Here is a 24,624-nt window from a genome sequence, read left to right as displayed (position 1 = left end):
GAACTCGACCTACTTCTAGAAGTCCAAGAAAGAGCTCGGATCAGGGAAGAGGCATTAAAACGTCGAATAGCTTCGAGATACAATCAAAAGGTAGTGCTGCGAGGTTTCGACGAGAACGACCTCATCCTAATCTAAAATGATATCGGAACAACCCGACCTGGAGAAGGAAAGCTGGCAGCAAACTGGAAAGGACCCTACCGAGTCATAGAAGTACTTGGAAAGGGCTATTACAGACTGTCTGAACTCGATGGGCGAGAGCTTCCTAGGTCATGGCACGCCTACAACCTAAGAAGGTACTATAGTTAGGGATAATAAAGGATCTTAGGATAAGGCGCACTCTTTTTCCTGAAAATGTTTTTTAATGAGGCGCCAAGCCAAGACCTACAAATTGCCCGACTTAGAGGGATAAAACTCCCGCATGTATATATTTACATTTTATTTTGAATAAAATCTATTTAGATCTTCTACAAATTCTCAAGCCGCATTAATATGAAACATTCATCATCCGATTATAAAGCTACAGATCGGCAGAAAGTGAAAGTCAAATTCACTGCACGATCACGATAAAAACCAACAGAGATGAAAACCAAATTCATTAAAAGGTCAACCAAACGAGGATTAAACCCAATTTCTACAAAATCGGCAAAGATAAAAACAGAGTAATGCAAGAAGTTATCGAAAGTGATCCATAGAAAGGACCTGACGAGGTCTTAATAAAATGGATTGCTAAAAAATAACTTAAAGACTAACCGACGTAAAGAAGTCGGACCAGTCGCAATAACCAAAGTTATAAGCAAATCCCTAGAAAGAGGTCTGGCCAACCCTATAAAAGAGGATTACTATAACTTAGAAGGGCCCGACATGATGAAGTCGGCCCAAAATATAAAAGTTATAAAAGTAATCCCTGAAAGAGACCTGACAGAGGTCCAATAAAGAGGACTACTAGAAATAACTTAGAAGGGCCCGACATGATGAAGTCGGCCCAAAACATAAAAGTTATAAAAGTAATCCCTGAAAGAGACCTGAACAAGGTCCAAGAAAGAGGATTACAAAAATAACTTTTAAGGGCCCGACATGATGAAGTCGGCCCAAAACATAAAAGTTATAAAAGTAATCCCTGAAAGAGACCTGACAGAGGTCGAATAAAGAGGATTACAAGAAATAACTTGGAAGGGCCCGACATGATGAAGTCGGCCCAAAACATAAAAGTTATAAAAGTAATCCCTGAAAGAGACCTGAACAAGGTCCAAGAAAGAGGATTACAAAAATAAATTAGAAGGGCCCGACATGATGAAGTTGGCCCAAAACCCTAATGTTATAAAAAGTAATTCCCAACAGAGACCTCACAAAGGTCCAAACAAAACGGATTACTAAAAATAACTACAGGCTAAAGCGAGGAAGCCGACATACCAGTGGATCCAAACATCCATAACCTCAAAGGAATCAAGCCACAAGTACGAAACACAAAGGCAATCTAAAGAGGTCGAGCAACATCGCTCCAACACTTCCAAAAGACCTAAAAAAAGGTACCAAGACAGATAAAAACAGACAGGATATGAAAAACATGAAGTTATAATAATAACAAGCTCAAGAGGCTACCAGAACCAGCCCCAAAAGCTTGGAAACCATTTTGTTTTTCAAAAACAGGTTGCTAAACAAGCAACTAAGAAAGTGTCAAGGGGCTAGCAACCACCAATTACAAAATAAAGAGTTCAAAAAGCCCACAAGCCGGGCTATTTACACAAACATTCAGAAAATTCATTTAAGATCCGAAGGATTCTCGGCAGCATCAGCACGGCAATACAAAAGGTTCAAACTTTTTGAAGTCAAAACCAGAAATTACATAATGCAAAGCAACAAAGTAAAAGAATTGGAAATGGAACCAACCGGGAAAAAGGAAAAAGCTTCAAAGCAATTAAAGATGGAGAATGGAATCTGGAATTGAATTTCAAAGCAAAGCACTGATAGTCACCAAGCAATGTCGCAGGAAGAAAACGCAAAAAACGCAAAATTCAGCCGAAAACAGAAAGTGAGAGAGGAAAGGGGGAAGTTACAACTAAAACAGAGAAGAGAAACCGTTTCTGTGTGTAAAGTTCAAAATAAAGGAGCCAAGGGAAACGGGACATTAAAAATCAATTAATGAGGGTATTAAACCCTCACGCATTCCCAAGACCAGAGCGCTAATACAAAAGCGCGCGCTTTTAGAAGAAAATGTTCTGCATTCAAAAAAGAAAAACTCTACAAAGAAGAAGTCGACAGATGCTCGAGTTCGGCTTCACCAAAGAAGGATCGAAGCCCCAAAACGAAGGCTCGACCTCCTAAAGAAAGACCAAACTCGAGCAGGGGCACTGTTCATACCCTGGGTCGAGCTATTCGACCCGGGATGTTTAGCGACAAGGCGACCGACCTCTTCAAGTCAGACTATCCGACCTCTTTTCAAAGAGCTCGGCCAAATCGCCAGAAAAGCCCAATAAAGGGCCCAGATAGAGGAACACGACCCAAATCCAAAGGCGGCCCAAGTCTATAGAGATAAGGGCGGTTCCCTTGAAGATAAGATGACCTCACCCATAAGATAAGATAAGATAAGATAACTAACTTATCTTATCTAAAAAGGTTACTCCACGCTACTATAAATACACCGGAGCACCCAGGTATAACTCATACTCTGATTCTACTAAAAACCTACTTAATACCCTTGCTAACTTAAGCCTCGGAGTCCCTTGTAGGTACCCCCCCCCCACCTCCGATGACGAAGGATCAGCAGTGCAGCCAAGCTTAACAAGTCGGATACGATAGCTCCGGCCTCCACTCAAAGCCGGACACGTCATCTCCGATCAATACAGAAGATCTCGTCCGAGATCGACTTACAGTTTCAGGTAACCCTTGGAATAGTTCCCTTTATCTTAGTTTGTTGGGATCTATCTTCTAGGTGACATAGAGATAGTAGAAGAAATTTTGGGGAGGTAGTTACTTATTTGGATAAGGCTAGAGCTCCTTGTCGTGCCCGATCTCCTAGAGGTCGGGTAAGTGGAAGAGGCCACCATCGAGGAGTCTTTATCCTTAATGGGTCTGGCTGAATTTGGACCAGGTATGAACAGTAGTATATACAGAAGTCACCAAGCATTGCATTTAGTAGTAGGTCTCTGTTATGGAGTTGAAAGGTGAGGAAATGGTATCCGTCAATTGTGTAATCCCAGAGTATTTCCGTTGGCATGTAAGGATGTTATATTTCCTATAACACTTGTTTACTGAAACTTGTAATTTTGATACAATATCTGTGAGTTTTGGAAATGGATTTGGATCCTCTAATGTTTGAATTTCACTTTAGAGAGTAAAGTGTGATCTCTTACCATTGATTTCATAGGTAGAACCAAGAATAAATATGAAAGAGAAACTATTTAAGGGTAGAAGATCACACTTTACTCTTTAAAGTGAAATTCAAACTTTAGAAGATCCAAATCCTTTGGAAATTGGCCAACATTGGGTTAATTAGTGTGGAAAAACTGTGGTTGACTTTGAGTCATTATGGTGCAATGTTCAATGTGTGCATTCTTCAAGAATCTATTTGGAAATTAAAATGCTCATCAACTTATTTGTCCATCGCTAAAACCTTTGCGAACTCAATGATTTGGTGGTTGATTCCCAATCATATGCTTTTAATATGTAAAATCCCTAAACCAATCCCCCCTCCCCCCACCCACCCAAAAAAAAAACCCGATCCTAACCAACAAAAGGAGGACCCTAACCACAAATGCCATGAGGCACATTAGTCTCCTTTTCAAACTGTTCCGTCAAAAAAACAGCTTTGATTGAGGTGGAGCTGCTGGTTGTTTGAGACTGAACAAGATGGTGGCTATGTTGGAAGTAGTGATAATGGTTTGCAGTTAAGAACTGAAAAAGGCCTAAACTAAAACACCTTTGGGACACTGTGGACTAAGGTGTCCTAAACCATTTCGCTTTGTTATCTTTTGGCAAAACTGGTTTGCGGGACAAAAGTGTATAACCGCAATCATAATTTGGGATCACTCGTCTTTTATTTTCATTTTCGGTTTTATTTTATTTATTCTTCGTTGGAGGTTTGGATAGGGTGATTTGATACCAAGTGATTTACCGAAATGAAGATAAACAGCATAATACAAAGCCGTGTGGCCATCAACTTGAAACGATCAGCATATAATACAAGAATATTACACTGTTCCCCGAAGCACAAACAACAAAAAGGGGAGCGTGAAAACTAGATACAAGATGATACATAACCATGTTAGTGTTTTCCTTGAATCGCCTGGTTAGCACGATTCTAAATATACGAACCGCCAACGCAATTACACATCATTAATGCTGAAAAAAATAAGCAAGGGCATGCATATGAACACAAGGTGGAAGCAATATTATATCTAACTTAACTGCCAGCGCTAGAGTTCGGAAAGAATGGCTGGAATATAATGTGATAACTCCGCGGTCAGAGACTGGAATCCATTTACAAGTTGTGTGTGGAAATCCTGATCTTCCTCGCCAATCAATCTGAAATGCACTCGGATGGCGCGCTTACAAACAGCCATGAACTCAAGAAGTGCAGCTATAAGCTGCTGCAGTTCCTGTGATCGCAACCTCGTTGCAGGTTCCCCAGACAAAAAGGCAGTACAGACACTCAAGACTCCGCTATTGACCTGCACAAGTAGTTATGTTGTCAGAAACAAGAAATATATGCAACAATTATATTTGGGATTCGACCCAATTAGTAACCACCAAGGCTTCAAATTAAATAGGGTTATCAGATTGCACTCAGAAAATGATCTGGTAATAAACACCACATTTTTTTTGGGGTCATTAGCACGACTTATTCTACATACTTGTACTGCGACGCTGCCTTGCAGGATTCTCTGTAGAGACTGTAGTCTGGGAAGTTGATCACCCTCCGAACTACGAGGCTCTTCAAGTTCATTTCTTAATGCAGCTGTTCGTGTTTCAATCATTCCAATTGCATTCTCTACAGGAGAGAATTCAAGTGACTCGGATTTAGTTACCAAAAGCCTATTTACTAAAGCTGGAAATGAACCCTCAGTCTGAAGTACAGTGCGTCTCTTCCACTGGTCTTCCAACCCACCTTGAGTCTTGCCATTTTTTGTGAAGGGGGTATCAAACAAAAACCGGTCAAAGACTCGAGCTCGCACACTCCCAGTAGAAAGGGAGAAAATTCTCTCTCTTCTGCTTCCTAAATCCTCATCTTCCATGACCGGATCAACCGCAGTAATCTGAAGGTAGCAGACACCAGGTTGTAACTCCTCTGACTTTACTTGTCTAGAGTCCGGTATAATATGTAAAGTGTGATTACCATCCATCCTAGACTCATATATGTGACTAAGTTTTTCCATGATGTCACCTAGACGTATATCACGAGGCTCGCGATATACATACTCTTTTTTGTCGAGTTTCCCAAATCTGTCACCGTAAAACCCAACCCTGTAGTATGTTGCATCAGTAAATGGAATTGGACTAGATTCCTGTCCAACTATTGACTCATAGATATTGGTAAGCAGTGTGTGACATTTAGCCAGCTGTCCGTATGCCCTCCTGCTTTTATAAACTGGGATCACAAGTTCCAGAATGCTTGCACAGAAATGGAAAAGTTCAGCTTGTAAGAAGAGCTTATTAGCAAGCTGAAGATACTTTACAGCAGAGTCAACTGTCAGTTTAGAAGCACCATATCCCTCTACCTCTGCTGCAGAGGCTTCTGAGGAGATTTCACTGCTGACCATAGGGCAAATCTTTCGCAAAGCAGCAACATGGTCTTTGCTCCAAACACCATCATTTCTGGCAACAAGGGCCTGCGTCAAAATAACAAGAGAATGATCCCACACAAAAAAAAAGGTAACTCTGCAACTCAGATTAAGCTTTCAGCTACTCTATCCCCATGCTCCCTCCCAGATGAAAAAGAACGAGGCCTATCATTTGCATTCTCAAAAATGTTCAGATTATCCATAGGGGCCATGTTAAAAATAAATAAATAAACAATTATAGACTCAATTTCATGTTTCTAAACCATATAAGCATATACAAAAGTAGGTAAAATAATAACGCTAACAAATCAGTTTCTGCTAAAGTAAAATTCACCAGCTCAAAATGGGCAATGGTGCTTACTTGGTTTCAATTTGCATTTTCATTTCCTGATTTTAGAAATTGCAAAGAAAATAAAAAGCAAAACAATAAAATCTTGTTACCCATTTTAACTATTTCTTTTTTTTTTATTTAAGTTGTTCAGTGTTTTTACCATTTCCTTCACAAACTAGGGAAATGAAATGGGCTCAAATGGAAACTAGAAACAAACTTGTAACTTTGCATTTCTTAGCAACACCATTATAAATCATGAAGAGACTGCCTACACTGTTGACTAAGGAAATTATTAAATAAACTCTGGTTAAATTCACTGGATATCAAAGCCCAGCGAAGAATGAAGAATATATATTCATTTCGTAGGGCAAAACAAAGCACTTTCTCTGAACCTTCAACATGCTCATCACCATCATTGTACATCACATAAAAATATTAGATTGCACTTTGCGTATGTAAACAACACATATCTCTACCTGCATAACAACACCAGCGACAGCTACTGCACACTGAGCAGCTTCAGCCCATGACTGCATTTCCTGGTGCGCATCACAGAGATGAAGCAACCACATAATGTGAAGATCAGGGACTGGAGCAAACGCCATTGCCAGTTTATAGAAGCTTTCTGCAGCAGCATACCTATCCATACTCATCACAGGGGCCTGAAAGAAAGAGATTACATTAAGTAAATTCACTGAAAACCATCAAAAATGATGTGATGATAAGGAACCAAAAGGGCAGGTTCACTCCAATTCCATCATTATACGGAGACAAGTAAACCAGTATGATTCACTTTCACTACAAAAGCTAATTCTCTCTCCTTATCCAATGAAAGCCATGCTAATTCCATCACAGGGGCTTGTTTGTTTGGTCATTTCATTTTCAAACTGCATTTCAATTAATCACATACCTAGGATAAAGCCATGCTATCAAAACCTAATTATAACCTTATCCACATTTCACCTAATCCATTTCACGTTTAAAAAAAATATGACTATTGTGTCAAGAGCATGAAAAGCATATGATGAAGGTGCAAGTGAAGTGTACAACATAAAATGGAGCAAATAAGTTGCCAAAAGCCAAAGTCGTATATACAACCAAACCATCAAATTCCATCAACTAATGTTATTTATTAAAGTGTTTATTTTTTATGTACTTATTGTCTTAATAAACCAATATGCTAACACCAACCATAGATTAAACTTGAAAAATTTAAGGATTAAGATTTACTTTTATATCCATTTCTAATCAAAGTTTTCACATTATTAACATCTCCATGTGAGGGATGACTTGACTTTTAATGAAGGAAAAAAGATCTATTATGGATAATCCTATGAATGAAAGGAAACAAGATATTGTCTCTAAACCATAAATATATTGCAGAGGTGACTTAGTATTGAAAATAGTGAACCTAGCCCAACATCAACAAATTCCAATAGGAATAGTTAACACTTACCAATAGTGCATGCTCCAAACTAGCATCAAGGGCCAAAAGAAGACTGTTGGACAGATATGTCACCTCTGACCAGGACCACCTATTCTCTGTCATTTTATCTGGTATGGTTAGAAGAGTAGTCTCAGGTAATCCACACTCATATAATAGGGAAGCACTTTTAGTCTCATCCTTCACTTCATCCAATGACTTTCTAAGTCGCCGTGCTTCACCACTTTCTTCTAGGCTTCCATCAGATCTCATCTGAGTAACTTGCACATCAGACATTAGCTCTGATAATGTGATAATCAACATGACTCTCAACCTTGCTGTCTGCATAAAGAAATAAAAAGAACTCTGCAAAAATAGTAGAAACCAAAAGCAAGTGTTTGATCAGTATAAAATAACGGGTGCAATAACCTATTAAAATTTAAAGAGATGAAAACATACCCTCACAAGTATTTGAAGCCCAACGACTGCCCTTTTCCTGATGTTCTCATTTCGGAAGACTGCAAGCCGAAGAAGATGGAAAGTGACTTGCTTTAGAAAACGATCATTTTCCCTCGCCATCAGAGTTGCCCCGTGTAAATCAAAAACACAATTAAATATAGGAAAAAATGCTTTCCAAAATGTCAGTGGCTGATTTCTAGATAAAAAGCTCATGAATACAGCAGTGATGCAATCCAGTTTTCCATAATCAGTAGCAATGCTGTGAGAGGCTGCCATCATGGAGAATTTTTCAGTCATTTCCAAAACCTGAAGGCTGACGGAAGCACTCAAATTTTCCTCCCAAAGTTCCTGCCATATATAGAGAACCAAAGAATAATATAAGTTTCCTCATTCTTTTTGCTTCCCAATTATGCGTTAGCTTTTTTAGGCTCCTATATAAGAGAAAGTTTCTTTTCCATTGGGAATTTACAAAAAACAATTCATGAATATCATATTTTATCTTGAACAAAAAGATACCAATTTCTGTCTCAAAAGTGGATGTAAAGATTCTCTGAGTGCTTGAGCAGAAGCTCCAATCCTAGAAGACTGTGCTTGAGCTAGTGCTTCTCTTAAAGAATACGGCTGGCTGGGGGAACTTAACTGGGAATTCACTCTCTGCCATAAATAGCCATTATCGGGTGTTCCCTGAGGCTGCCAGAAAAATTCAACGCATTAGATGCACGAAATGGAATGACCTACATGTACTCAAGCTAAAGATAAGGCAACAAATCAAGCAGTAACTTACAACAAACAATAATATACACCAAGTATCAGAGAATAGTAGCTAAGCAGCATTGTACTCACCCTTACTTCCTGTCTAGAGGCCTCAGACAAATAGCTGTTAATTGCAGGAGAGAGTCTATCAGAGTATTTTGGGGAAGCAGGTGCCTCCCCTACAGGGTTGCGAGAACTGGAGCCAAGTAGCATTCCATCAGCAGGTTTTTTGTGCTGTAAAAGTAGAAAGAGTTAAGAAAGCAATCATGACAATTAAAAAGAACAAGACTATAACCAAAACAAAGAGAAATTAGCTTCACAAAAGTAACCTCAAATAGCAATAAGCATTCCTCCATGAGCTTGAAAAACAATCTTGTCCGGGCAATGCTTTGCTGCCATGCCTTCACAAGTGATCCATCATCAAGGTTTCTAACTATTTGTAAAATCACAATTGCCACTTCACGCTTCTCAACAGAATTCAGGTTGTAGAAAACAGGCATTTCATCTAAAATCTGAAAAGTCCAAGAACACATTGGAAAAATTGATTGTCAAGGAACAAAAATGAAAGAAAAATGATAAAAACTTATTTTATATACAAAGAAGTGAGCAGATATGCTTTTTGCCCCCTTTCTGACAGAAGACATTATTGATGTGAAAGAAAAGATAACATCATAATAAGAAAGCTTAAGAAAGTAATGCTGATCTTAAGGGATTGCTTTATTAACAAGGAATGCAAATCTCCTTGCATATCTATTATAACATTAAAAGAGAGCCCAAAGTAGTGTTCCGGTAAATGAATGACACATAAGGTTTTAAGTTTCATATAAAATTTCCTTTTCATCTATTGCAATAACATAGATAAAAACATCTATCTTAGAACTACATTTATACTACCATAGAAAATAGCATCTATATAATCAATCTAACATTAATCTCATAATTTCACGTACTAAATTATCTAATTCTACAAAGAAAAAATATAGTATAAAAAATGTTAATTCATATCAATGGTCTAAATTCTAATATAGTAATACTACATATCTTATTTGGACAATAAATTTTATTTTATAATTATCTATTTATTTATTTATCTATCTATCAATTTGTTCATAATATATAAAAAGAAAAATCAAGTAATATTGTCACATATTACATAACTTCTCATATTATCACAAACATTTTAGTGAAACTGTCATTTATAGTTTTCTATTATCACATCAGTTTTTTTTCTTCTTATGTAGTGTTTAGCATTATCTTTTAATCGCTTTTTACTCTTTATTTCTATGTAGGTTACTCTATGCCTATTATAGTAATGTTATTTTTCTTTAATAGATATAAATTGGTTAATAAAACATAATTCATCCTCTCTTTTTATTCTCACTTCTATTTATATTTACTATAGAAATCAACATTCACTTCACACATCTTCATTATCTCCTCTCAAATAATCTAATGCCTCACTCTTTCTCCTCTATCCTTGCTAATGTTTCGCACAATTATTTGAAAAATTTGGTTGATGACCACAGTTTTTTTATTTTAGTTTGATAAACAATTTGCTCATTATATGTTGGGTGATGAACTCCTAAAACACTATAATTTATGATTTTTTTACAATGTTTTTTAAGTTTTCTTTTTCTGTTTTTGATCTAATTGTGTTTATCAATTATATATTCTCTTTGTCACTTATATATCAACTTTTTTTCAACAATTTACAGTTTTTGATACTATTTAGTTGTAATAATAATGTTGAAAATGCATGATATCATGATCCATGAAAATATGGATGTTATTTTTAATTATTGAAACATTATATTCATATTTGCATTACACCTGTTCAACTAATAGTTTCATTCTTGCACTATAGTATTTAAGTTTGCTAGACATATGTATTAGGCGATGAACTCCTTCAAACTCTAGAATGTATAATATCCTTACAATTTTATTTAGGTTTAATATTAATTTTTAAGATTTTTTATTAAATAGTTTCATATATATAAAAATTAATTCATTTTAATTCCGCACAACACACGGGTTCAAATCTAGTCTAACATAGAAAGGCTTTTAAAGAACACTAGAACAACAGGAACATCATAGAAGAAAGAAAACCCAATCCAAATGTTCTCTTGAGATGAAGTCCCTTGAAATGCTGCCATTCCTTTCCAGCCTATGACACCAGATAATAGCAAAATCTTGAGCAGTTTCACAGAACCTTAGATTGTTTATGAAAACCCAGACACCCTTATTGTAATATGGAGAAAATGCTAGAGCTCATTATGGCTGACCAGGGTTAGAATACTTTCCAGAACTCAATCCAAAGATAATTTGATACATGAAAAAGAAATAAGCTGTCCTCAATTTGGAGTAAGAAAAAGTCCCTGGTCTTTTGGATTTGACCTTTGCTTTCTTCCAAAATGATTGGCATATTATTCAAGAAAGCTAATGATCAAAGACAGTTGGGATTTGTTGAATAGCGTCATGGACGAGAAAGTGAGGGGGATGAGATGGAAAAGTGGATTTTCGGATGCCTGTTTCAGAAGCTCCATGCCTTCATTCTCTGTTTAGAAGTTTCATATAGCTACATTCTCTCCTTATCTAAACCTTGATGATCTGTGGCTAGTGAATGAGTCTCAAGTTTTTAGTACCCACTATCTTTGGTGGAGCAGCTACCACAACCCAGTACACAATTTTGGGGACAGAACTGTCCACGATAAACTACAACGAGCTTATTGTGATTCTGAGCCAACAAAAATACCCCTAGAATTTAAAACATATTAAGGTTTCTAAAATAAAAATGTTTGGACTTTTTGAATAACACAATAATAAATTAGAAAACACCATAAAGAGGAGTTACTGCTCGGAGGATTATAACATTGTGAAATAATTACACTATATAAGGTAAATGAAATGGGGAAAATGCGAACATCCACAAATTTGGTTTATATTGACACAAGAACTAAAGCAGATTCAACTAAAAGGAAAGGTAAAAAAATCTTACACACCTGTCCAATTAGAGGGAAATATAGCTGAGCGATATACAACTTATCTTCAGGCTTCTGGTACCTCACATCAAACTCATGCTTGCACAACAGCACTACCAGGATTCTTGCTGCCTACAGATGCAGACAGAAACATGTTACCAATCATACAAACTAGTCTTACTATTATACATATTTATAAGAAATTTAAGCTGAAAATGCACATACAAAGGATATAGCTTTCATCATGTAGAAAAATATCAAGACAACTCTACTCTAACTAAACTCACCTTTGCCCGTAAAGACAAATCTTCATGATCCCATGTAAGAAAGAGTTCTTGTATTAATACAGAAGAAAGGTAGTTCCTAAAACGCAAGATATATTCAAGGTATTATTCAATAAGTTCCAGAAAACGTTTTGCATAAAAACAATAAAGTATAGATTAATTTCATGCCAACTGAAAGAAAGAACAGCCAATCAGATAGGTCAACAAAGACAGTCATTGCTAGTGAATAAGATTGTTTATGTAAACATAGCTAACAACCTCATTATAAACCATGACACGTCATCAATAACATGCAGATGATGCCATACAGAAGCAATCAAAACAAGCACTATACCAAATGAACTACCTATCTGAAGGGTCTCTCCCAGGCATTTCCACAAATAGATCATGATCACAAATGATTTGCAGAAAGGTAAGTTTGCACTCATGAAGAACTGATTGGCATACGCCAGAGAACTTATCGAGATATAATGATACCTACAATAGACATTAAGCTTTGCATTAAGACACAACCAGAGGAAGATACACTGAAAGCAATTGAAAAGAATTTTGTATGCACAAGCTAACGAGATGTAATGCTTCAATGTAAAATAAAAAATTATTAATATCTCTCATTATTGAATCACTTATCTGCAATGCAAATGTAAATTACAAATTCAATTACATGGAAAGTGAATTTATATTATCTACTATCCACTTCGCAACATATCACATTCGTAATGTAACAGTGAAAGAAATATAGATGATCTAAAGTGTATCGTTGAGATCTCTTAAGATTAATTTTCATATTTAAATTTCATGATTATTTCCTTATCTAATTAGGATTAGGAGTCTAATATGATTATATATAAGGATTAGGATTTTGTCTATCATCACATACTATCATATTGAAAAGTTTCATAGTATACATAGCCTTAACTTCTCTTTTCTTCCTCGCCTTTCTAAAACTTACAATCTCAAGCAAACATAATGTCAGAAACATCAGTGTATTAAAATACTACAACATAGTCAACAAATGTCCTCTCAGTAAAAAGTAGGAATCAGAACAAATCCCATTCCCGAATAATATAAAAAATAAGAACGGACTCTTCCTACTTGTCATATATAGCAAGACAGACAGGAACAACAACATACCAACTCGAAAACTTGACGAGGCTCAACAATGGATAGAAGATCATAACAGAAAAAGGCCAAACTACTGTTCAAGCGCTTTGCCAAACTTAAACCCTTCTTACAACGTTCATGCACCTCAGTAAGAAGGCAATCATACAACTGCATTATACATCTAAACACACCATCCTTCAGCTGCATTGGTGGTATATCTTCTCCTTTTGAACAAAAAGGAAAGAAAGATTAAGAACAAAATTCAAGCAAGTACCCAAGACAATCCAATATATTATGAAATTTTGATGTCGTTAATTTTAAACACAGAATTTTGAAAAATAGACAACTAATCTCTCCAGTGAATCACATATAAAATCAGCAATGTGAAAAAGCATGCTAGATATAGTAAAACTGTTTACATCTGAAAAAGCTAAATAAGAAGTCCTTGTTTTCTACCGTAAAGCCTGTATGCATTTTGGCAAAAATGGTTCCCCACTTCCCATGGTTACTCACAAATTGCAATGGTATCAGAACCAGGTTGTCAGTGGCATGGAAAGGGCTACCTATAGGCTGTATTAAGGCGAAGACCAGATTCAGCTGATTGTCGAGTGGCCAATGTTGAGTCAATGCAATGTTGACACAGTGAATTCACCAGGACGTATGCCCTCCAGGGGCGGTCTATTGATAGGGACTGCCCAAAATCCCACATCAAGTAGTCTGGAATGCTTCACGTTGTATTTAAGGAGAGAGGTTCTTCCCTCTTATCAGTTAGCTTTAGCTTTTAAGGCGTGGTTCCCCACTTTCCGTGTGTACTTGGCAAAAACGAGATTTTCAACCCATGGCTCTACCCTTCGCCTTCACGCCTGACTCTGCATCTTTGCTACCACCTGTTAGCATCACGTCTGCCTTTGCCTCTGTGCCACAAATCCACCGTTACAGCCTCTGCTTTGCATAATGTCTGCCTAGTTCCTACGCCTCTGCCCCAGGTCCTCTGCCGCTGCCGTGTTACTCCCTCCCCATTTTGTATACAGTGGTGGTAGTGTAGGGTTATCATTGTAATGTAACGGTAAAGCTGACATTTGACAGAATTGTGACAGTATTATATTGTGTCCATAGTTACCAAACAAGATGTAAAATTATTCTTGTGTCAATATTTCTGTGTCTTTGTCCTTTCTAGCTCCATCTACAAACTAAATCCTAATTCTCCAGAGAGAGTAGAGGGGCCCAGTATCCAAAAAGGGAAAATACCTCCCTTACATTACATTAAAGTGGGGTGGGTATGAGAATTGAGGAGGATTCCTATATATATATATATATATATATATATATATATATAGAGAGAGAGAGAGAGAGAGAGAGAGCATGAGGGGAGTGAGAATCAGGCAGAGGCCATTGTGATTAGTGAGGCTACAACCAGAGAATTGAGAGGGACAGGCTCTTGAATCTCGACCATTGATACCTCAAATTTTCTTTCAGTAAATAATAAACATGCTGGGAAATAGGGTGCGAGGAATTACTGATGTCACTCCATCTCCCTGTTGTTCTGTTATTGTTCCATTCCATTCCTCCTTACAACTTGGTACCAGTTGTTTCACAGTTTCAGCTTTGTGGTGACACAATACAGTTTCAGATAATGTTCCTCTCATTTTCCCTCACTTTCTTTCGGTTTCTATTTATGTAAAGTTTAAAGTAAAATTTTCTACACGGAAATACTTAATCCAGAAAAAAAAGTTCAACAGCTACCTATTGGAATACTATGATAAAAGAGGCGAGTCTTCTCCAATGCCATTGATTTAACAATTAGCTCCAGAAAAAACCATGCCATTGCCAAAACATCATCATACACAGGTCCAACACGGTAGCCTTTAGCCTGAAAAATAAACTCATTCTAGTAAACAACCTGAACAATATGAAGCCAAGATTTTTAAAAATCATGCTGATGAATTGATTGTAAGTAATGATTGCATAATAATGAAGCTCTACAACAATTAAACACACAAAAGCAACGGTAAAACATGTTGAAAAGGCCAGTAACTGAAACAATAGAATACTGCCAGCCATATTGCTGAAGACAAAAATTATGAACAGCTATCACAGACATTGAGGTCCATTTTAGGTTTAAAAACCAGACCGATCATTAAACTGGTAAAACTAGAGGTTCAAAGGTTTAAAGGTTGAATAAGGTTCAACGAAGGCTGAACTGCATATAATAAAATAATATATTTATGTATGAAATATATATCTTCTGACTTTTTTTGTATTTTATCTTTTCAAACCGGTTAACCACTAAAAAACGACAGATGGCACCGGTTTTTTGAACTGTTTTTTATCATTTCGCTAGCAACCTATTTTTGCCTTGAACCAGACCAGTCAGGTCGCCGGTACTGGTTAACCCAATTGAATCAGTCGGTTCAGTCTGATTCCCGAAACAGTTTTTTCTTTATTATGGTAAATTTTACAATAGTGCAAGAGATTGGACAAATATTAGTCACGGACAAAAAAGTGACACACTATTGATATACTGCTACTTTATATATGATTGTTCTTGTAATAACTAAAATCTTTTTAATCCCTGTTCCATTAAATTTGAAAAATATGTGGCTGGCTAAGAACGTTTTCAACTAAAAATGTAAGGAATAAAACAATTACCAATGAAATTGCAAAAGGATAAAATAGAAGCATAATAGAAAGTTTAGGTCCCTGTAAATAGGTGGATACCATTAGAGAAAATCTAGACAATTTCCTCCCAACACACTCATATTAAACTGGCTGATCCACAAATTGGTGAGCCATTGTTAAAAAGTCCACCAGACGAACTTCCCACTTCATCTTGAACTCACCAAAACAGCATGTATGAACATGTGAGTAGCTGCTTTCTCAGTCATATTGAAATGAAACGGTATAACAATGATGGTTGTGATGATCACAAGGAACAACAGATAGATGAAGAGACATATGATAATGAACATTTCAGTACCTTACTTCGAGCCAAGCTTCCCCAAACAGTGGACAAACCAGGGTATACTGGTGGTTGACGACCACCAAAGTCATCAAAAGCATAATCAACATAGTTGACTAGAAAATGATTTCTTTCAGCATCATCAACTGATTCCTGCTGCACCCTACAATTTAAAATACACATTATAGAACTTTCAAAGACTGTTAGAAGTTCTACGAACAAAATTTCTCACAGAAAACATCTATATCACAGCCAATCGCTGGCATTGTCAAATTACAACCAACAAGTCTCAAGATTCCATCCTCCCCTAAATGCTACTCCACTGCCCTAACTAAATACAAGAGATTATATATGATCCTAGCAAGACCCTATCCTGAACTGGAACCAGAGAAGGGTTGCAAGGAGGGGAAAGAAAGGAAAACCAGAGCTTTCCAATATCTCAGCAGAACTGAAACAAAAATCCCTCTAAAAAGAGAACATGATCTAGCATGAAATGGCAGCCATTGTTTCATCGTTAAGACGTGTAGGAGAATAATTAAGTCAGAAGGATAAGAGATCCTCTTACAAGAGCCCAAAAAAGACGAGCAAGCAATGAAACATAGCTTTCAAACTTCTCAATATATCGGAGGGGAAAAATCCTCTCCAAATATAATGAGCTTTACGCAAATAGATACCAATATCTAATCATATCCCACAAAACTTGCTGGTCTGAAAATCTATCATTAAAGGTGTGTATCACTCCAACCAAATGCTCCCAAAGGTAGTTATATTGCCCACTGCCACAAAGATTTTGCCTTTTCCCTACTATCCCCTGTTGTGTCCAACAATGGCTACAAATACTATATTGCCTTCCAAGTTTACCTGGGTTTATTTTCTCAAAGCCGGGTCTAGAGCCTTCTTAGCTTTCCTACAATTCAAAGCTGTTTGTTGAACCTTCAGCTTGGCAGCAAGACTAAGGCTGTAGAATAATATTGTGGAGGGGAATTTAGACCAATATTTTTCACCAAGAGGACATTAATCATAGATTAACTTGCCCTCGTACTCTCCATCAGAATGCTGAGTACATGCCTCAATGCCCGTCCTTTTGGGATGAGGCAATAGCAACCGAAACACACAATAAATAGACTGCCTCACCTTCCACCTTTCAATTCCCCTCTCCCTTTGAATGCTTGTTCCACAAGAAACCATTATTCCCAATTTAAGGCCTTCAGATGCCCTTGCTTCCCTTACAATAAACACAAGTTTGCCTTTCACTCATCGGAATGCATTTTCTGGGATATAGTTAATCACATAAGGGATTTAGGTGCCGAGATGTTAGTGGCAGATTTCTATTTCAAAAGATCACTTTTCCTGAAACTATGTTCCCCTACAAGGAGCAAATCACATCCTTTTCTTCATTCCAAAACACAAAGACTTCATGCATTTATCCTCTCACTTCTCTGCAGCCACAACCCATTATTCCTCCTACATCGCTGTCTCATCACTTATCTGTTAGCTCAGCATCCTACCCCATCACAGATGCTGCATCATACTCCTGCTCGCTCAAACAGCCACCCTGCATCCCCAAATTTGCTTCATTCTGCATCAAAAGCTCTGCATAACTCCCCTGCTACTGCTCACAATCTCCCTGCATCTCCATCTTTGAATCATAGTGCACCTCTACAGTTGCCGAATTCTGCTACCGCCAACACAGCACCCTCTAACCCACCAGTTACACATAACCCACCCTTACTACCCTCACCACAACCTACAAATTCACCCATTGACAAACTCTCAAACATCTTCCTCGTCCTCTCTCACCTCCTCACCCAGCCCATACAGACCACCACCCTCACACACACTCTAGTTTCCAGCACATAGACCCACTACTAGACCCATGATCCATGGCCTTCTTCCCACCCCACCACCCATTCCAGACAACACAACACAAACCAAACACTAAACACATCAAGATAACCTCCCTTACCCCCCCCCTTTTTTTTTTCTCTCCTCACCCTGGTACATGTAACTCCACCTGAACTGAGTCAGCAGGAATCGCTCTGGCCTGACCTCTGTGGGATGCTACAATGACAGAAGAATTTTAGGCTCTTAATTGCACCTCAACTTAGTCCTTAGTTCCACTTCCTCCAAACCACAATGTCATAGACTGTAATGGGTTTTTAGAGTGAAGCAAAACCCAGATGGCAACATTAACAAGTTCAAGGTGCTTCTAGTTGTACATCCCACTCAGGAACAGCCAGCAGATATTCTTACTAAAGTTGTGTCTAAAGCAAAGTTTTTTACTTTAAGGAATAAGCTACTTCTTACAGATTTTCAGAAATGCACAGCACCCAGTTTCAGTGATAATAATAGGATGACTTAGTGAAGTCTAAAAAGAAGAGTTAGTTATAATAGCAAAGCCAGCAAGGATAGGAAATCTGTGACAACTAACTTATGTATGAAAGGACTATTTTGCCCTTATGACTAGCTACACAGCAGCCTATCCTCCCTTATAAATAAGCACAGAGCAGTGCCAAACTCACTCATAATACACTTTACACATTTTTGGAACTCTCTGAGTCTCTGAATTCTCTACTCAAAACTCTAACACTAACCTGCCAATAGCTATTCTTTGAATTTTTAGCACATTGAAACCCGAGACAGCTTTCTTTTCTTTCCTGAAAGACACATTTATACTAATTTCCCAGATTGGCAAAAACCCCAAACAGCATGCTTACCAAAAAATGAACATTGCCACCACTTTTCTTGACATCATTACAAAAGACTTTTGTATATATATACACCGAGAACCAAATGGATTGTGTGTGTTGTACAGCATCAACATATAAAGAAGTCACCAACAACATAGATGAAGTCCTTGCAAATTATTACACCAGACGGCATCAAGAACAATAACCATATCCCCTGACCCTGACCACAACCATTAAAACCTTGTAATCAAATCTTCTATTCTTCTTTGTTATTATGGTTAAAAATGAAAAAATAATATAAACTCTTTGCCTTCACCATCAAAACTCTCCATGAACATTGAAGCTGAAGAGAAGGCTTTATCCTTAATCCTTGAAGGTGAGCACAACACGTTAGGTGCATCTCTACCCAATAACAATGTCTTTACAAAAACCTTGCTACTCTTTCTAACTTGTAGCTAAAGACATCCCTTCATCTTTAGCATCAAGGTGAGGTTTAGACCAAAGGATCATCAATAAACAAGAACCTAAACTTGGCCATCAAACCTACCTTGCTGTATCCCAGTGCACAGCATACAGCTAGAAGCAAATACTAAATATTGGTGTCCGCCAGATGTTCCAGAAAAGGCCCATACTATGACAGCAGGTAAGATGACACGATGTCAGACCTCAGGTATCCATTAAGTGGATGCAGCGCTCCAGGACTCCAGCTACAAACTTTACACTGAGAACCACCCCACAGAAGAGGGGGATTTCGAAAATCAAATTTGACAGATCAAATTCACCAGGGCATCTGATACCACATTATATTTCATGTCATATTTTCCCCTATTTTCTGTCTGTGCTGGTTACAACTTACAACAAATTCCATTAAACAAGTAATAACAGAGAGAAACTAACTTCCAGACTACGGACTGCTTCAATTCTCCCCTTTCTATATGTAATGCAGTTAGCTTTACTACTATCCACATAAATAAAATAAATTGCTAGGGAATTGTATCTCATGTTTTGCAAACTTCAGTATGAAATTAGAAATGTACACCAGTTAAGGATCTTAGATGCAAATGCTGTGCTGAAAAGTGATATCTGATGTAAACAATGTCTCTACATGCAACCCTAGTGGTAGAAATAATTATAGGACAGAGTATAGAATAATAACCAAGAGCCCTAAACAAGCAAAAGGCCGTCTATAAGAACATATTAACTTATATGAATATATAACAAGTATAATTCAAGCAAATATAAATACAATTCAAGTCAATATACACTTAATGAATAAAGGTAAAATACTAAATGGTATACCTGGTAACAATGTTAACCATTGCACGGAAAGCTGCAACCTGACAACAATAAATATATGAATATAAAGTGAAACAAGCAAACAGCATGCAAAGAAAAGTAGTTTAAAAGCGCCTCGGTGAAATATATATGTTTTACAACATAAATAAAGGTATTTTATTAGACCCTTATTGATTGATATTAAATTTTGATGATATTTGGCATAGACTATGCTTAACTTAGTCATGTGTGTGTGTACACAGTTGCGTGTGTGTGTTTCTACACACATACAAAATTGCAGCACCAAAGCACTTCTCAAATCTCAAATATATGGAAACAGAAAAAAGGACTGATGAGCAAACCTGGAGTGTTTCTCCCCCATTGCCAATAAGATGAAGCAGCATGTTAAGGATTGGGTGAAGAAACTGAAGTAAAGCAGTGGAATCAACATTCTTCAAACTATTAATAGCCTGAAATACAGATCAAATAACTGAATCTTAATTAGGTACTTCAATAAAGGATGTAAGAGATGTATGAAATATAAACAAACTATAGCTTAAAATTGTTATACATAACAGGTAAAGCGCCCAACTAAAATCCAAAGGAATGTAAGAATCAAACAATCAACAATGAACAACCTCATTCGAAAAATGACTAGACATTTGATTGCAGACCCTAATAGGATATGTCCTAGTAGAATAAGATCTAATTGTACACAACTACAATAAAGTGTTATCTCACTAAGTGGAGTCAGCCACATAGACCAAATAACGCCATTTCACCCTGTAATGTATCATGTCTATGTTGTTCACCTCATTTATACTAGTAAGTAAAATTATATATATATATATATAATGATTACATATACCAAAATATTCTTTTGATGGTAAATATAATTATTTTACTATTATTTTCTGTTCTTTTATTTTTATTTTACCCAAATACAGCTTATTAAAATCATTCATTTACATAATTTAATATTTAATCATTTTTATCCCATCATTTTCATAAATAGGAAAACATAACAGGAAAAAGTCCTTATTCATCAAAATCCAAACCCAATCATACCAACACCACATCTAAAATTCGATTGAGTTCAGACAAAATAAAATAATCAAGAAATCCTTGGTTGAGTTATGCATCATTGTGATGTGCAAAGTAAATCTATACAAATAAGACTCAATAAGTTTAATTTTTCAGCATTCCAAAACAACCTTAATAATTCACCTGTCATTCCCATTTTTCGAATAAAAACATGGAAATTTTACATCAGGTAAGATGTATACACTGGCAATGCCAATAATTCAAATCCAAAGACCATGTGAGAGGGCAATGGAGTTATAATCCAAAGACCATAGAGAAGTTGGATTTCCAGAACTTTTTGCTATAGGAGATTTTTATTTTTTTTTTGGGAGAAGACATTGTCTAATTATCGACTAAGAAAGAATGCAAGCACACACATTAAAATCATAACAAACATATGGGAAGTTAGTTAATTGATCCAATCTTTCAATGACAGGTATCAAGTCAATTATCAGTAAACATGCAAATAAAGCCAAATTTATATATTTATCCCAGCTAAGGAAAGGTGTAAAGATACAAAGATTTCATCGCAGGAACTCACCAATGTAAATGTTCTGAACAATGAAAAGCATAGAGAATTAGAGATAAAAGACTGATTTCCAAGTAACAATTTCAACTTGGTACAACAGAACAATTTTCTTAATGGAAAAGAAGTTAAGCAACGTAATCAAGCACAATGCCAATTGCTACTGCTAAGTGGGAAAATAAATATTAAAAATAAATAAAATACATGTCTGCATATCCGTTCCATTCAAGTATGGCAATAGACATAGTCCCAAATAATGAGTTCAAGACATCTAAAATGGTACCTAAATCCTATAAAAGTCCAGAAAATAGGATAAAGTTAAACCAGACCAAGGAGGACAAGAATTATACCTCAGAAGTTCAGAACCCCAAGGTGGACTTGTTCGAAGAGTGTGTCGATCATATTCAAGAAAAAGTCTCTGATGCGTTCATTGATAGGGTATAAAGAAGACATAGCCGTAAACGCAGTCGAAAAACATGTTTACCATCTTCCAAATAGTCCAATCTTTCCTAGGTATCAAAAAATAAAATAGAAAACAAAACAAACGAAACATAATAAAAAATAGCCCAAGTTCAAACCTACAGTGACACCAATCAAGACCTACGCCCCACATAAACTCAGCACATTACAACATGATATCAAACAAGTAACAATATATTACATTTACAAGGCCAATATTGATGATAACCAGAAGTAGACAAAATCATCTTGTTTGATTACTAATGCTCAAGTTAGCTTACAGTAATGAGAAAGAAATGCATGAAGAAAGAAATGAAAAAATACACATGACCTGGATGTACATAGATACATAACAAGTAAACCTATTAGACAAGTTGCACAGAAGCATACAAAAGGAAATTGAAAAATACTTGATCATCAAAACTCATGAATTGGTAATTTAAGGTCAGTTTAGATGCTTAGAGTGGAAGGGAATGAAAATGTAACAAAATGAGAGGTTAAGTAAAAAGTTTTTTCTTTAAATTCTCTTTTGGATATATAAATAACCAAGATGGGGATTCCACATGCTTTATGAATGCTTAAGAAGGGATTCCCCAGTCAATTCCCCTCCCTTCACTACCATACAAACATATCCTTAACTGCACACTACCAAAAAGAGAAGGAGAAACAATTAAACATGAAAGTTGCTTATACCCGTCCCATATCCTGGAGATAGTGAGGAACCAACTCTTTCATGATTGGAAGAGTTATTTCTGATCGCAGCCTGTATATGACCATGAAATATAAGCTTCCAGATACCAAGATTCAAATTGATAAAGGCAACATGTGATTAATAGTATAAAGTGAAAGAGTGAGCAGAGTAAACATAAATGAAGATCACATCAAGACCAAACATCAAGCTTCACATGGGGAGATATAAAACCCACAAGGCAAGCTCATTGTGCCTTATGGATAACATAACTACGTAAGTAATGATTTCCAATGCATCAAAGGCATCCACTTTGCAAGTAACTTCTTGGGTTTGAATTATAATTAGGGTCTCAAGTGGTCATTGGTTTTCAGAAATGTACTTCTGTTCTCGTCTCTTTGGAAATACCATCATAGTAGGTTGTCAGAATACAACCACAGAAGTTGTGTCAACATGCACCACTCTTTTGGAGATAACATCAGACATTTAGACAACAAGAAGATCATCATTAGATATCCTTATAGTTTTTCTGTGTATCTTAGCTCAGGATACATGTCAAGAAAGAAGAGACGAGGAAAAGATGATTGAATTTTGTGGGTTTTACCAGATAGCAGAGTCTGATTTATATATAACAAAAAATATACAATTACATATAATTGCAGGATATTCACAATTAACTTCTGTATCATAACTAATTTTATAATATCCTAAATACACTTATATGATCTTCTGAAATCATAACGAACAAAAATTTAAACTTCCATCACAGAAGTTCATTTTGGTTCAACTTATGCAAAACTAGACAAGCAAGAAAGTCCAACAAAGCACACTAAGTTTAATCAATGAAATAAACATCAAATCAAGAGAAATACTGAGCATGTGACGATAAAGAGTGCTGCATATCCATCACTACCTGGAAACATTGAAGTGGAGTGGATAATCAATTAAACAATGATCAAATAAGCCCAGAAACCAGCCAAAAAAGAGCAGGAATAAACACAAAATTAGATGAACTAACTGGCTTCGAGCTTCAAGTTTTGTTTGCATATCAACATGAAAAAGTAAACAGAGGTGGGCGTGGTGTCCACATGGCAGGAAGGGAGTTTGATTTCATCATGATAGCAAGCAGCTCTAGCCCCAACAGCACTGGTGTGGGCCCACTTCTGAAATGAGGCATCAAGACTGATCCTGGATACATTGCTACGATAGCCATACAGAACACGATAGAAAGTCAGAAATTCTCACACCATAAGGAAATCAAAATGAAGGTCATACCTCCAATGGCTGCCTACGAACATCACCGTCATCTCCCGCAGTTCAACCCGTATGAATAAATTCCTTTCCTACTCAAACTTACAGTCAATGGATACCATACAGACAGTGAAAAAGTTGCAAAAACGGCTCGTTTCTTGTTGTAGTGCGGAAGTCAAAGCATGGAACTATATGTAAATCAATGTGCAGGAGACTTAGTAAAGAGCCAAATATATATCAGAAATAAAAAACAATGAAATTAACTTCAAAAAAAAAAAAAAAAAAAAAAAAAAAAAATAACAGAATTAAAAACCAAAAGAAGAACTATCATTAAAGCATTGTTTTTCAATCTCTGAACATGTTAGAGAGGGAAACTCCTCCAAACAAAATCGTGAGTGTTACACCAAATACATACCAAATGATAATCCTATCCCATAAAACTTATTTGTCAGAAAATATGTCATCGAATATGCATTAATTGCACTCCAGTAAAATACTCAGAGAAATGTATTAGGCTAGATTTTGCCTCTTTCGTACTACCAAAGCCACCAAATTTAGCAAAGAGAAACTGATTTAAGGTTAAA

The 24,624-nt window shown here is 36.5% G+C and overlaps 1 protein-coding gene across 1 annotated transcript; it reads right to left on the bottom strand.

Moving 5' to 3' along the window:
* Positions 1–4,131: 4,131 nt before the first annotated feature.
* LOC112748850 (guanine nucleotide exchange factor SPIKE 1-like) lies at positions 4,132–24,096 on the bottom strand. Its single transcript, XM_072218030.1, has 23 exons — positions 24,065–24,096; positions 23,808–23,977; positions 23,662–23,702; positions 23,342–23,406; positions 22,795–22,864; positions 21,847–21,932; positions 21,658–21,670; positions 20,396–20,503; positions 20,058–20,095; positions 16,087–16,231; positions 14,853–14,979; positions 13,140–13,333; positions 12,352–12,482; positions 12,009–12,084; positions 11,743–11,853; positions 9,073–9,255; positions 8,834–8,977; positions 8,507–8,680; positions 7,991–8,338; positions 7,565–7,897; positions 6,585–6,770; positions 4,851–5,825; positions 4,132–4,667 (listed from the first exon to the last, which is right to left on the bottom strand). The coding sequence occupies exons 1-23, from the start codon at positions 24,094–24,096 to the stop codon at positions 4,413–4,415; spliced, it is 4,005 nt and encodes a 1,334-aa protein (XP_072074131.1). The 3' UTR covers positions 4,132–4,412.
* Positions 24,097–24,624: the final 528 nt, after the last annotated feature.

This window comes from Arachis hypogaea, chromosome 15 (assembly GCF_003086295.3).
Source record: "Arachis hypogaea cultivar Tifrunner chromosome 15, arahy.Tifrunner.gnm2.J5K5, whole genome shotgun sequence".
Lineage (NCBI taxonomy): Eukaryota > Viridiplantae > Streptophyta > Magnoliopsida > Fabales > Fabaceae > Arachis > Arachis hypogaea.
Note: the sequence above shows the minus strand (reverse complement) of the source record. Positions and strands in the feature narration are given on the sequence as shown.

Bases quoted from the DNA above. Each gene is read 5' to 3' on its own strand.
- LOC112748850 (XM_072218030.1), bottom strand. From the start codon at position 24,096: ATGACGGTGATGTTCGTAGGCAGCCATTGGAG. The intron at 8,681-8,833 runs GTGAGTACAATG...TTTTTCTGGCAG, and splicing joins CCTCTAGACAGGAAGTAAGG to CCTCAGGGAACACCCGATAA. The intron at 4,668-4,850 runs GTATGTAGAATA...CTACTTGTGCAG, and splicing joins AAGGCAGCGTCGCAGTACAA to GTCAATAGCGGAGTCTTGAG.